Below are 14,948 nucleotides of genomic sequence, written 5' to 3'. Positions count from 1 at the left end.
AAATATTTAACTGGGGTTAACTCAGTGATTTTATCTACAACAAGAAACTCAAAATTTTGCTTAAAGCTCTTATCAGCATTTGAAATTTCAGCTTTAATAAATTTGGTAACAGTCATTGAGGAATTATTTAAACATGAAATTGTTACATTTATTTTTTCTTGTTTTAACCCTAATCTGTTTGCACACTCCGAAGTCATAATATCGGACTGACTTCCTACATCCAGCAACCCTCTAACACATTGCAGATTCCCAAATTTATCTCGAATATAAAATTTAGCCGTGCTTAACAATACAGTTCTCATTTGTTTATTTTCAATCGTACTCGTAGCTGAAAATGTCGATTGCACATTTTCATTAGTTGCGCAAGAAGTTGGATAAAAGGAATTAACTTCCGGGTTTAAAGTTGAACTTTCCCCTTTATTAACTATGGTACTAGTTTCGTTTTTACCACTCCCACTGAAATGATCAAACTCTCTGGGATAATGAAGTAACCTATTATGAGGTTTATTACAAAAGCAATTTCTTGCAGAATACTTTTTCACATTGCATATTGGTGAGAGGCATTTAAAACATAAGTTTTGGGATTTCACAAATGCAACTCTATCACTAACAGAAAGTTTTTGAAATTCCTGACATTTAAATATTGAGTGGTTGTTCTGGCACATAACGCATTTAGAATTAGTATTCGATAAGAACACTTTAGAAACATTTCTATTACGATTCTCAAAATTTCCTTTACCGAAATTCCTTTGCTCATTTTTATTCGTAACGAATGCGCGGGAAAACGAAACGCACTCAGTTTTGGTTTTGGTTTCGGTTTTAGAAGCCACAAATAAATCACATTCTCTACTTAATTCCTGCACATTAAAAACAGATTCTCCTTGTTTAATACTGATATGACTTTTTAAATCTTGAGGAAGAGTGCTAAAAATCTGATCAGAAACCATTAACTCACACAATTTAGAAAAATCATTCACATTACGAAGTTGAATGTAATACTCAAAAACAGATCTAACTCTTGAAGCAAATTGCACATAATTTTCTGTTGGCAATTTTACTGCACTTTTAAATTGTTTTAGACATTCTTGATAAGTTGGTTGAAATTGTTTTAAGACAATAGATTTAATTTTTTCATAGTCACTCAACTCTTCTTCTTTGATATAAACCATTAAATTGCCAATTCTATCCCCTAAAAGATTTAATAGAATTTCCGCTTTAAATTTATCACTAACTGCTTTTGTTTTGAAAGCTTTTTCGAGCGAATTGAAAAAGAGATTAAAACATTCAGCATTTTTGGGAACAGGAATCGTCAAAACTTTGATACTCTTAATTAAATTCTCTAAACTAAAACTCTGTTCATTATCGTTAAGCTCACACGATGAGGATTTGAGTTTTAAAAGCTCTATTTCTTTCTCTACACGCAAAAGCGAAAGCCTTTCAATCTCCAATTTTTGTTCTAATGAACGCCTTTCGTTTTCGGCTTGATCCGAATTTTTACTTCTTTCGTCTGAAATCTCTTTAATTAAATTTTTCACAACCTCAATTCTTTGCTTATAAATGTCACTATTCTCAATTATACTTATCAAATCTACAACTTTAGCGGAAGATGCAAATTTAATATTTAATTCCGTACACAAACTCTTTAATTCGTCTTTCTTCAAACTAGACAAAGACATAATGAAAATTTAAGTAATTGAACACTTACCCACAATAATTATCCTTGAGAATTGGGACGAGAGAATACGCGAAAACACAGAGAACAGAAACAGAAAACACCACTCAAGCTACAACTTTCGTTTCCTAAGCCTACGCTAATCCACTTCGCATATTTTCACACACAAAAAAAAAAACGTAATCCATAGCTGATCGCTATTTCAACTCCTCCGAGACGGACCATATGATTACACAAGCACTAAATTTACGTCGATAGCTCTCACATTATTAAATAATCACAAGAATAAATTTGGACTCTTTTTCCTTTTATTCTGGTCATCATTGCATAGCAGGCGCTACCCTTGCTAACGCACACACACACACTCGCTAACGCTACACGATACACTGAAGTGTTTTTCCCTTTGCCGCAAGAGGGCAGCACAGTGACAGGTCGGAACAGGGAGCATAATATCAAGTTTAGAATAGTAGCTACAAACTGAGTCATGTGACAGGAAAAAGTCACTCAAAGAGCTCTATATGTTAGACCGTTCCACCTAAAGCTACGAAATTCAACGAATTATTATTTCTTGGGTAAAAATAAGAAAAAGAAAAAATTTAAAAATTTTAATTACATTTTTAATTGAAAATTAACAAAAACTGCAATGTTTCTTCACAACAACCCTGGTACATTCGCTTGAAACTCACTTTTATACTACTTAAAAAGTTCAAAATAAGCGTTTTAGTAGCATATAAAATTCCGTAACATATAAAACACATATAAAATTATTTTTTAGCTGTTAGATTTATACTCATTGTGTTGTGACTAGGGATTGCAATACCGGACCAAAATTTCAATACCGGTATTCGGTATTTTTTAAATCTTAATAAAGGGATACCGGTTTTAATACCGGTATTAGAAATTTTAGAAAAAGAAAGAAAACATAGGTGTTTTTTTGTTTTATATGCCAGTTTTGTTAGAGAGTGTAAATATCAAAAAAAATAATTTGTAACTTATAAATTATAACAGCATATAATCACAAAAAAGTAAAGGAACATCTTATTTATTTAAATCACCACAAAAAAAGTGTAAATATCACTATTCAGTCTGTGACACTATTACAAATTTTTGAAATGTGATCTTAAAAAACATAATGCATCAATTATACTGTCATTAAGCCTGAAAAGTAATTTTGTGTAAAAATTACCAGCAGTCGAAAACGCTCTTTCGGCATCTACGCTAGCTGGTGGTACTGTTAGCAATGCGCGATATATTTTTTTCAAGTATTTACCTCTAAATTCCTCATCTTCAAATAAATCGATTTCTCATCGGATGGTTTTAGATATAGCTAATTTCTGTATTGTATTTTGGTTCGTTGAAATTTTTTTTTATTTATCGCTAATTTTAATTTTTGTTCAAAAGACAATTCCTTTTCACTATCGACAGTAGTGACATCATAATCTTCGATAATTAAACCGAATTCTGAATGTGGATAGGTTTGTGGATAAAAAGTCAAGAAATTTTACCCTAAACATAATCAGATTTGAATTGGTTATTTTCTTTTCTTCTTTTTCATTTTCATTTTTAAAATCATTATAATGATTTAAATACCATAAGACATTTTCTATTTCGGTATGCTTTTCTCCTGTGCGATTTATGCATGTAATATATAATTCTTTAGATAGTGATGTGTGCTGTTCTTTCAGTGACTGCAGCATGAAATTTATTGTTGCATTAGCTGTTAATAAATTAGAATCTCTCTGACATAATCAGTTTTATTGGAAGTAGAGCTGATGTAGTTCTGGATATTAAGTCGAATTCACGATCTGAAAAAATTAATTTACAGGTTTAAGTCGATTATTGCTTTTTGGATTGGATTTCTCAGTTTCAAAAATCGTTCCATCATTAGGAGTAAACTGTTCCAAGGTGTTTTAGAATCTAATATTAACATATATTCTGTTTTATTTTCAGTTAGTATATATTTTAGTAATATATCCTTTTTTTATAAGGGAACGTTTAAATATCTTAACCATTTTTCGAACTTTATAAATTATAGGAAGCAATTCTTGATAGATTAATATTTCATCCTCATTAGCAATATCTTTTTCAACAATTACATTGTCATTATCTTCATTGTCAATATCACTCTTTCTCTTACTCTCTTCAAAGTTGGAATCCGAAATTTTTATATCCACAGTATTTGGATTCTTCTGTTCTTTATTTTTTTTGGTATAATACAATTATTACTTCTAACTGAATTCCATGTGCATAGCACATCTGATCTGCACCAATCAACTTTCCAACTTCTTCCTAATTGTTGCTCCATCAGTCGTTATGGATACAATATCTTCCTTCAGGGATAATCCATGTTTCGGTAATTTAGATTTAAGCAATTAATTAAGCCATTAATTAGCTAATTAATTTCGCCCGTTAGGGAGACATAAAAACAAAAACGTATAGTATTTTGCTATGTTGGCGATCTCTGAACATATAGTGGTGACAATTTTAAAAATTTCTAGTAAATACTGAAAAACCTGTATTTAAACTTGTGAATACCGGTATTACAAAATTGTTCAAATGACTCAAAATGCCGGTATTCGGTATCCCGGTATACCGGTATTGCAATCCCTAGTTGTGACAATTCTAAATTAATTCTTTTGTATATATTCTAGATACTTATGACTTAGAGTAAATTTTAGAAATCGTATAAAACAAGCCAAAACTATTATCATGCTTCAGAATATGTTCGAATCTACTTTAAATTTTTAGTTTCTTAAGCATCATTTGTTTCATTTACGGGGATTTAGACATTATTTGTTTTATTATTTTTTTTTTGTTAATTTGAAATATATAGCATATTAATCAAATAAGGTTTTTTGCTTTTTTTATAATTGTTATTGTTATATTATAAATTGTCATATTATATAAAATTGTTACACTATTCACCATATAATCATATCAAGATAATAGTATGTAAATTTGAGTTATTAATCAAATAATTATTAATCACTTCTCTTTCTGAAAAAAAAAATTTAAAAATTCAGCTCTCACACGTAAAAATATTTCTCGATGATAAATATGGAATAAATCATCAAAGTACAATGTATTTTCTTCATTGTCTTTTAAAGTGATAGTGATTAAAAAATAAAAATCAGAAAATATTATTTAGCATAAAAATATTCCTTAGATACTAAATAAAATCTTCCATTTTGAAAAAAATTGAATTTTATTATTTAAATTTTTATTTGAAATTTAATATTTTTTTATACTTTATTGATTATATAAGATAAATGCAATGAATGCCTTTAAATAAATTACAAATTTTCACACATGAGCAAATGAACAGGAAATTTTTTTAAAAAAAGTATTCATGCTGCCTTAAATATAGGTATCAACATGAAACTACATATATTGGAGTTTTTACACAAATATTTTCCGAAAATTAATTTTATATTGAGTTTTTTATCATTTTATTTAATCTTCTCCAATTAATTGTTAATTAAGTTACACATTCATCATCTTAATTTCTATTTCATCTAAATTTTCCTTCAGTTGTTAATATATTTCATATATATTATGCAATGAGTATTACTTGATAGATACAAATGGAAGAGATATGTTGTAACACAGCGGTTCTTAACCTATGGGTCGCGACCCAAAATTGGGTCGCGAAGCATATTTCTTGGGTCGCGCTGAGTCGAACCAAAAAAGTTAGTAATTCACCAAATTTCAGACATTTTAGAAATGACGACTTGAATAAATATCAACAATCGAAAATGAATGTTATTAACAAGATCAAAAAATATCAGCTGATTAAAAAGCGAGAGCAAAAAAAGTACGTGTGATGATAATAACGGTGAGAACTAAATGGAGCAAAGCTGGCGAGGGCGTACAAGAGAAGCGCGCCAAATATTTCATTATGTCAATCTTTTGGTTTTATTCGTTCGCTTTATTTACAAAATATTTAACAGGTAAGCACTTCTAACTTGAGAATAATTTTAAATACATGCTGATAAAAAAGAACGATATCTGTAATTTATGATATAATTTGATAAATTTCAGCTTATTTTAGTTGTTTTAAAGTCAAAATGGATGGGGAACTCTTTCCCAGCGCGGAGCGTCACATTTTCTGCCTTTTACAATACTGCCAAGTTGGGGTGAAACAGAGTATAGGAGGTGTTGGTAATACGCACGCCATTGCTTTGCGTGCGAGCAGACTCAGTAAGCTCAAAAATTGTGACTTTTTTTGGGGGTCGCGACATGAACATATTTCTCAGATTTTGGTCGCGGCTTAAAAAGGTTAAGAACCACTGTTGTAACAGACCCATGAATCTCTTGAAAAAAAGTGAAAAATATTCCTTAGCCATTTCGGCAAGACATTTACTTGATCAAAATTTTCTGTTAAGTGTCAAAATGGATGCTTCTTTTTATGATATCCCATAAAATAAAAGGATTTATTTATCCAATAGAGAATTAAGTCTGATCTCTGGGCTTATATGCCCAATAGTAATGAAAGGCATGATTTTGAAAATTTTTATTTTGTCATATGTCTTAACATATCTAATGCGGAATACATTTATTTATTTAGTCATATTTCTTAATATATCCACTTAAATCATGCCTGAAGTTATTTACTTGCTTCCTGGCTTTGAGGTAGCATCTACGCCAGTGATCTGAGCGTCCCGGGTTTGAGTCCTTTTTCGAACAAGGCTATTCCTCGCCCTGTGTTCTATCTGTGAGGTGTGTGAAAGTGCCCATTTGTAAAAAGAGGTGGGGTTGTAAGAGTGAGTGTCATCTTCATATGAACTATAGAAGTCAGACTTCTGCCCTCGGTTGCCCAGGGGTCTTTACCCTCAGAAGCTACTGCCCCCCCCCCTTTCCATGGTAACGAGGACATGACACCATTGTCATCATCACTAAAATTAATTTCTAAATAGCTAGACGTAAGCATGCATTTTCCTTTGAGAAAAAGCTTTAAACAATATAAAGAATTACAACATACAATAATGTAAAGAATACAAACAATAATATTTCATTCAATAAAAGTTATTTTTCAAATTTTACGTTGTTTTAAATGTTGTATCCCACCGGTTCAAATTGTGAAAGTTAATAAATAAAAGAAATTTTAAGCAAAAAAATATTCCCCTTTTCTGCTAACAAAACTCTCCGAATTAAATAACACTTGAATATTTATGGTAATTTTATGCTAATTGAAAAATTGTCACGACGAAGTATTCCACATTGATTAACGGTCTTCCTGGAAGTGAAATGATTTAAATTCAGCTAATTAACAACATCTAAAATTTTATAAGTTTATACCTCAGAAGTACGAAACGTCTTTCATTTAAATTATTGGTGTGTCTGAAATATTTTAATAAATGTAAATATTAAAATTCAGGGGCAATGTAAATTTTTCAGAAGCTCAGTGATTGCAGCAGGAACTTAATTCATTTGTTTCGAATATTTTTTTGATTGACATGCGTGCTTAATTTTTAAATTACAAAAATTTGCTAGTCGATAAAGCATTGTATACGATACGTTCAAATTTTCAATAATTGTAATTTTTATTAAAAAAAATCAATATTTCCATTTAAAAATTAAATTTGAAGAAATACTTTCCTGAAATATGAATTGTGTATATAATTAATTAAGATATTCTAGAATTTTTAAAAAAAATCTTGTCCTGTGACCTAGTTTTAAACAAAGAAAAACAAGGCTAATATCTGTAGAGTAATTGCTATGCTTTTGATCACAGAAAAACACTAATTAATCATGGAAAAACATTTATTCGCTTAATCCTATAAATAAATTAATATAAAAAAGCAAAACAGGAATAATGAATCATAAAATAATCATCAATAGTAACAAAAATCAATAATCAATAAAAAAGTAACAATTATTTTTACATATTGGTTGAATTGATATATCATTTTCGACCATATGAATATATCACAAGTATGCATATAATTATTCCGTAATATTACTTAACGCTTAATATCCCTAGGACTTTGAGTGTTAATGCAATGGAATTTGACGTTAAAGACTTCTGTGGGTGCGGTTGTCAACGCGCATTCCTGATTAGCTTAATTATTTTTTCCAATCTGGTACATCACTATCACTTATAATTATTATTTTTTTCTTTTTTACTTACTCACACTTTTGCGAAGGTTAAACAATCAGGAATGTACGCTCCGGGTTTCCTTGGGTGGGGTTGTCAACGCACATTCCAGATCGGAACTGATCATTTTTTTACAAACTGGTACATCACGCTTTCGAATGCGGCTGGCCTTGCCGGATGCCGGTATATAAAGACTTCACGCGGTTCATTTAATCACTCGTACTCAGTATTCCAAACCTAAGGATACTACTTTCATATCCAAAATGATTGCTAAGGTAAGTTGTTTCTGAATTTCATTGATTTTTTTTTAGTTTAATTATCCCTTTATTTCAAATATTTTGAAATTAGGAGCCGGTTGTTTCAAGCGGCCAGCTAGTACGTCGGGGATACTGGATGTGTTTACTTTCAGCTTAATTTGTTACGCATATTTTAATGTTTATAATTCGAACAAAATATTTTTAAGCATTAAACGGTGACAGATATCAAATAGTCTTAAATCGGTTTAATAGTCTTATATCGGTTCCATTTATTGTATATATGAGCTATGCTATTAGTGTCAAATTCTATGATGTAATGCTATCTCATAATGTATTATTATTTTGGAACTTTCAAAATAATTTATATTCCAATTATGTCTGTACTATAATTTCATTTTTCTTATTCTTCTTGTAAATTTCACTGGTGTAATCCTTTTTCGTTTGTCTTCCACACTGAACGGAAATCTCGCGATAAAATATTTGACTGAATAATGAAAATAGTTTTTATTTTAGCTTTTAGTATTGTTAAAAATAATTCATATTTTTTATATATCAAAAATTAAGGAGAAATTTGTTTAGCGGTTAAGTTAGTATCATCAAGATTGCAATTTCGAAAATTTTAAAGTGGTGTAAAGATCAATTTTGTGTTATAATATGATTGTTTCGAAATATCAGAAATTTTGTTTCAAAATTCTATACACTTATGAATAATATTTTTAAAAATTCAAAAATTATGAAGTAATTTTTCCTTTCATAATCAATCAATCAATTTTTAAAAATTTTATTCAATGAATTAGATTTATTAGGCAAGCAATCAAAAACTTTTTCAATTACAATCTTTAGGTTTCAAAATGCATTTGATAGAAATTTATATATATTTTTTTAAAATTCACGAAATATTTTAGAATTTTCTATAAAATGGATTTTCCATAATAATAAATTTTAAAATAGTATAAAAATTTGTAAAGAACATGATTTGAAATTTTGATATGATTTTTTTCCCAATTTATGTTTTCCCATACATAAATTCGATCTAAATAAATTTCATAAGATTTTAATCTTATTCTTATGATACAATCATCAGATCTGTAATAAATATATAATGCTTCGAATTCCTTTATTCAAATATTATTTTAAATATTATTAAAAATTGTTTTAATTCATGTTTAAATGTGAAATCTAAGAAATATTGTAAACATTCAATAAGCATCAAAAGAAAAGTAGATTCAAAAATTCATTAACTTGGAATAATTATAAAGGGAAGAGTTATTATACTATTTTAATGAAATATTAAAAAAGCAGACTCTACGATAAATAATTTTTTTAAGGTACAAACCTTATTCTTATGATCCAAACATTAGATTTGTAATAAATATATAACGCTTCGAATTCCTTCGTTTCACATTATTTCAAAAGTCGACATTTTTTCAAAAAATATCATGTTTTAAAGTGAAAACTGAGAAATAATAAGAAAATTTAGTAACTATTAAAAAAGGTATAGTCTAAAATCCATTTATTTAGAATAGTTAAAAAGGGAAGATTTATTATTCTAGACTAAAGAACGATAAAACACTCACACACACAAAAACTATATGATAAACATTTTTCCAAAGTTTACTCAAAATATTGTTCCTTAAAATATATTTTAGTGTCGTTTAATTTTAATGTGGAACACTAACAACCCAGAAGTAATAAATAAGCAAAAAAAAAAAAAAATCATCCTAAATTTTCAATAAAATCACTTTTATTTAGTTTTTATTTAAAATGAAAAATTACGGAAAGTACACAACGTTTTATATTATTTTATTTCTGTTAATCAACAACAACCCTCCGTTATAAAGAAATACTATATATAAAGTGTTAATTAATGACATCCTTTCTTTCAGATCACCATCCTCTTCGCTGCCCTTGCAGCCACCCACGCATCCGTCCTCCTCGGACATGGTGCTTTGGTCAGCACTGGAGTCAGCAACAGAGCTCAAACTCAAGATGTAAGCACATATTTTGCTCTTCATTTCTAATCCATTATATCACAAATAAGGATTTCCAAACATATACTAAATTGTCTTTTAACGACTAGGCTTTCGGCAACTACGCCTTCAACTACGGAATCAAGGACGGTCTCGGTGCCAGCAACTCCCGAGCTGAAGTAGGAGATGCCCACGGAAACAAGAAGGGAACCTACACCATTGCCGACATCGACGGACGGGCTCGACGAGTCGATTACGTCGCTGACGGACATGGATTCCGAGCCACCGTCAAGACCAACGAACCCGGAACCGCCGCCAGCGCCCCAGCAGCCGCCCTCATCGCCAGTCCCTACGCCGGACCCGTCGCTCCAGTCGTCAACCACGTAGCCCCTGCAGCACCCGCTGTTGTTGGACATGCTGCTGCCTATGGTGCTCCCTTGGCTATTGCTGCCCCAGTAGCTTACGGAGGTGTCATCGGACACGGAGCAGCCCTTGGTCTCGGACACGGACTCGGTCTTGCTGCTCCACTTGGCCATGGACACGGACTCGGTCTTGCTGCTCCACTGGGTCTTGGACACGGACTCGGTCTCGGATATGGCTTGGGACTTGGCAAGGCTCTCATCCACTAAAGACAGTTCTTAACTAGAATTTAAATCTGCTGAAGTTCAAAGAGTTATGGTTTTTTGATACAGAAATTGGCGAATACTCCCGGACGAAGAGATTAATTTATTTTCATTTGTGAAATAAATGTTGGTATTGTGAAATAAATATTTTATTGCCTATTTCCTAGTTTGATTTGCTTTATTGTTAATGTAGAATTAGTGTTTTATTTATGATTTTATTTAAAACAAGAATTTCTGTTACAAATAATTAACCATCTTCTGACTCAGATGCCTAATGATATTCAAAGTTTTATTACACTAAAATCAAAGTAAAAAGTAGTGAGATAAAAGATAAAGATGAACCGAAATTAATTCAAAATTAATTTGACATTTTTTTTGTATACATGTATTGATTGATATGTATTGATTCTCACTGAAGCAGCAACATGATAAGATTTAGCGTTATGAAATAACCGTTTTTAATTCAATGAAACTTTTTCCTTATAAAATGTCATACTTTTTGGATTTAAATGTATTTAACATTTTGAAGCTGAAATGAGACAAAATGTGTAGCCGTTATTTTAACATCTATTACTTGAATATTTGTTTTTGCTTTTATAAATTTAAAATTATTTGAAACAAGATGCTGTGGAAAAGTGCAAAAGCTGCACACTGTTGTGAAAAAATTTATTATTCGAAATATCCGAGGATTGTACTAATCAATGTTTAAAAAGCTAGAAATTAATTTTTCTAATCTCTTTCCCTTTCCCTCATTTCACTTGCCTTTGCTCCTAAGTAGAATTCTAACTTCTGCAAAACCGCAAGCTGAAATTGACAGATTGTTTTACAAAAATGAAAATTTGTAACAATGATTCATAATAAATGGCATAAAATAATTTTTAATTGTATATTTAATATTTCTAAGCATTTCCAATGGCATTATTTATAATATAAAATTTTGATGTTAGCTTTTTTGCGAAAAAAAATCATTAATTTTTTTATACATTTGATTTATTTATAAAATTATTTTACAGAAATTGAAACCTTTCTTTTTATTTAAAATTAATTTCATTTTAAGACAAAACAATGATTAAAATTCTCTCTGTTTGATCAACATCGATTTTCACTACACTTTAATTTTCGAAATCACATAACAATATCATTGAAAATCACAGGATAACAATATTATTGAAAAGTAACTGTTTAAACATCGATTAAATTTTGCTAATGTATCTCTACTTTAGAGTTGGATAAAGAAACCCGGAAAAGTGTTTTCACGCATTTTAATGTTTTAATTAGTTGATTTAGTGTCCTGTTCTGAAGGTAATTAGATTCTTTAAGGATATGAATCATAATTCATTTTATGGAGTCGTAGTAATGAAAAAGATATTAAATATTCTTTTCGCTCATAAAATATTTAACCTGAATGACATATTTTCAAATCAGTTGCCACATTTCTTGACTTTTATCTGCTATAGTGGATATTCATCAATGCGTGTTTCTTAAGAAATAAGACTGAAGGCTGATTTCTTCAAAAGGATCAATTCCGAAGTATTGTCGTAGCAACTGTCAATAAAGGCAAAAGAATTGTGTAAATGAAATGAAATTTTCGGAATAATATAATAATAACAATAATTATATATAAATTCTAAATCTCAATCAGTATTACAGTTATGTATATTAATTTTTCAATTTAACCAATTTAATCAGAAGCATAATGAATTTACTTCGCTTCTGTGTAGATGATTTATAAACAACTTAAAAATATTTACACGCTTCTCATGTGTTATGAAGGAGACTGGGAATTAATATTGCTTAGAGGCAAACAATTACTTCAACGTTGATTGAGAATTCACACTTCTAAGGTATAAAGCGTGAAGTTTAATATCGTCGACGACATACATTCCATAGAAACAAAAGTTCAATCCACTGAAAAGGAATTTTAGTTGCTTCTATGACTTATACAGGGTGTTGCCGAATTCGATCGATAAATTCAGTGGGATGATAATAGGCATCAGGAAGATAAAGAATCACCATACAACATGGGGCCCCAAACGACGTATAATTGGTAAAAATCGCAAAAATATAGAGAGTCGGAGAACTGTTGGAAACTGTAAAAAATTAATAAAAAGATAACAAATGGTGTTTCGACTATAATTTCTTTTAAATGAAAGCACATTCTTAAAATATTTTTTTCATGTTGGTAACATGCGGATTTGATGATCTAGGGGGTCTTAAATTGCTGGAAACTGTAAAAAATTAATAAAAAGATAACAAATGGTGTTTCGACTACAATTTTTTTTTAAATGAAAGCATATTCTTAAAATATTTTTTTCATGTTGGTAACATGCGTATTTGATGATCAAGGGGTCTTAAATTGCTGGAAACTGTAAAAAATTAATAAAAAGATAACAAATGGTGTTTCGACTACAATTTTTTTTAAATGAAAGCATATTCTTAAAATATTTTTTTTCATGTTGGTAACATGCGGATTTGATGATCTAGGGGGTCTTAAATTGCTGGAAACTGTAAAAAATTAATAAAAAGATAACAAATGGTTTTTCGACTACAATTTTTTTAAAATGAAAGCATATTCTTAAAATATTTTTTTCATGTTGGTAACACGCGGATTTGATGATCTAGGGGGTCTTAAATTGCTGGAAACTGTAAAAAATTAATAAAAAGATAACAAATGGTGTTTCGACTACAATTTTTTTTTAAATGAAAGCATATTCTTAAAATATTTTTTTCATGTTGGTAACATGCGTATTTGATGATCAAGGGGTCTTAAATTGCTGGAAACTGTAAAAAATTAATAAAAAAATAACAAATGGTGTTTCGACTACAATTTTTTTTTTAAATGAAAGCATATTCTTAAAATATTTTTTTCATGTTGGTAACATGCGGATTTGATGATCTAGGGGGTCTTAAATTGCTAGAAACTGTAAAAAATTAATAAAAAGATAACAAATGGTGTTTCGACTACAATTTCTTTTAAATGAAAGCACATTCTTAAAATATTTTTTTCATGTTGGTAACATGCGGATTTGATGATCTAGGGGGTCTTAAATTGCTGGAAACTGTAAAAAATTAATAAAAAGATAACAAATGGAGTTTCAACTACAATTTTTTTTTAAATGAAAGCATATTCTTAAAATATTTTTTTCAAGTTGGTGACATGCGTATTTGATGATGTAGGGGATCTTAAATTAATGAAAACGAAAAAGTAGTTTATAGCCCATATTTGCAAAAATAATAAAACTTGAAAAAAATAGAAGCTGGAAAATGTACGGAATTTTATATTCTATAATTTGATATAAGCGTGTAGTGTGGGAATTGGGGAGTTTTAAAGATATTTAGGAAAAACTAAAATGAGAACCAGAAAACATCGCTGCAAATTCAGAGGGGTACTTATATCTTTTGCCATGTTCAATTAACTTTAATAAAATTTTAATACGACAAGGGTTTAAGCGAAGCATAACCATTGTCAAGCAGTCTTCACAAGCAACTAACCACCAAGGTTAGAGTCACACGTCAAAAGGTCAAGGTCACAAGCAACAATCAAGGCTGGGACAGCAGTTACAAACTGTGTCATCTGACAGGAGTAATTTATTGTAAGCGCTCTATATATCAGACTATTCGATGTAGAGCTACTAAATGCGGCATGTTATTATTTCTTGGATAGTAGTCACTTAATAAAGAAAAAGGTTTTCTACAAAATTTTAATTACATTTTTAATAAAAAAAATGAGCAAGCGTTGTAACTTTTTTTTTCTCGATAACTACGGATAATTCTCACGAAGCATTTTTATACCACTTAAAATTTATTTTTAAATAATCTTTTGAATGATAAATAAAAGTTTTTTTTCTACACAATAGTTTTCTTTAATTTTAATAGATTCAAGTTTTTGTTGAATAGATTTTTGAAATATTTAAATATGCTTAAAAAAATACTTCTTTTTTTTATTTTTCAGCTACTGGATTTATATTAACGGCATCATGACGATGATTAATATATTTTTCTATGCATCCTCTCGCTGCTATATGATTTAGAGTAAATTTTAGAAATAGAATAAATAAATCAAGCCCGAAATATTATCATGTTTCAGAATATAAGTTTGATTCTTCTTAAAATGTTTAGATTTTTAAATCCATTTGTTTCATTTACAGAAACGACGACTAACATTTATTTTAATTTGTAGTATATTGCATATTAAACAAATATATTTTTTTGCCTTTTTTTAAAATTGTTATAAATCAAACATTTAAAGTATAGTCATAACAAGATATTAGCATGTATACATAAGTCATCAATCAAATAATTATCAATCAGTTCTCGTTCTGAAAAAAA

General features: G+C 29.4%; 1 protein-coding gene across 1 annotated transcript; it reads left to right on the top strand.

The window, feature by feature from the left end:
• Positions 1-7,991: 7,991 nt before the first annotated feature.
• On the top strand, positions 7,992-10,772 carry LOC129972696 (adult-specific rigid cuticular protein 15.7-like). The gene is made up of 3 exons (XM_056086920.1): positions 7,992-8,044; positions 9,913-10,017; positions 10,107-10,772. The coding sequence occupies exons 1-3, from the start codon at positions 8,033-8,035 to the stop codon at positions 10,623-10,625; spliced, it is 636 nt and encodes a 211-aa protein (XP_055942895.1). The 5' UTR covers positions 7,992-8,032; the 3' UTR covers positions 10,626-10,772.
• Positions 10,773-14,948: the final 4,176 nt, after the last annotated feature.

This window comes from Argiope bruennichi, chromosome 6 (genome assembly GCF_947563725.1).
Source record: "Argiope bruennichi chromosome 6, qqArgBrue1.1, whole genome shotgun sequence".
NCBI lineage: Eukaryota > Metazoa > Arthropoda > Arachnida > Araneae > Araneidae > Argiope > Argiope bruennichi.
This window is presented reverse-complemented; position numbering and strand designations above follow the sequence as displayed.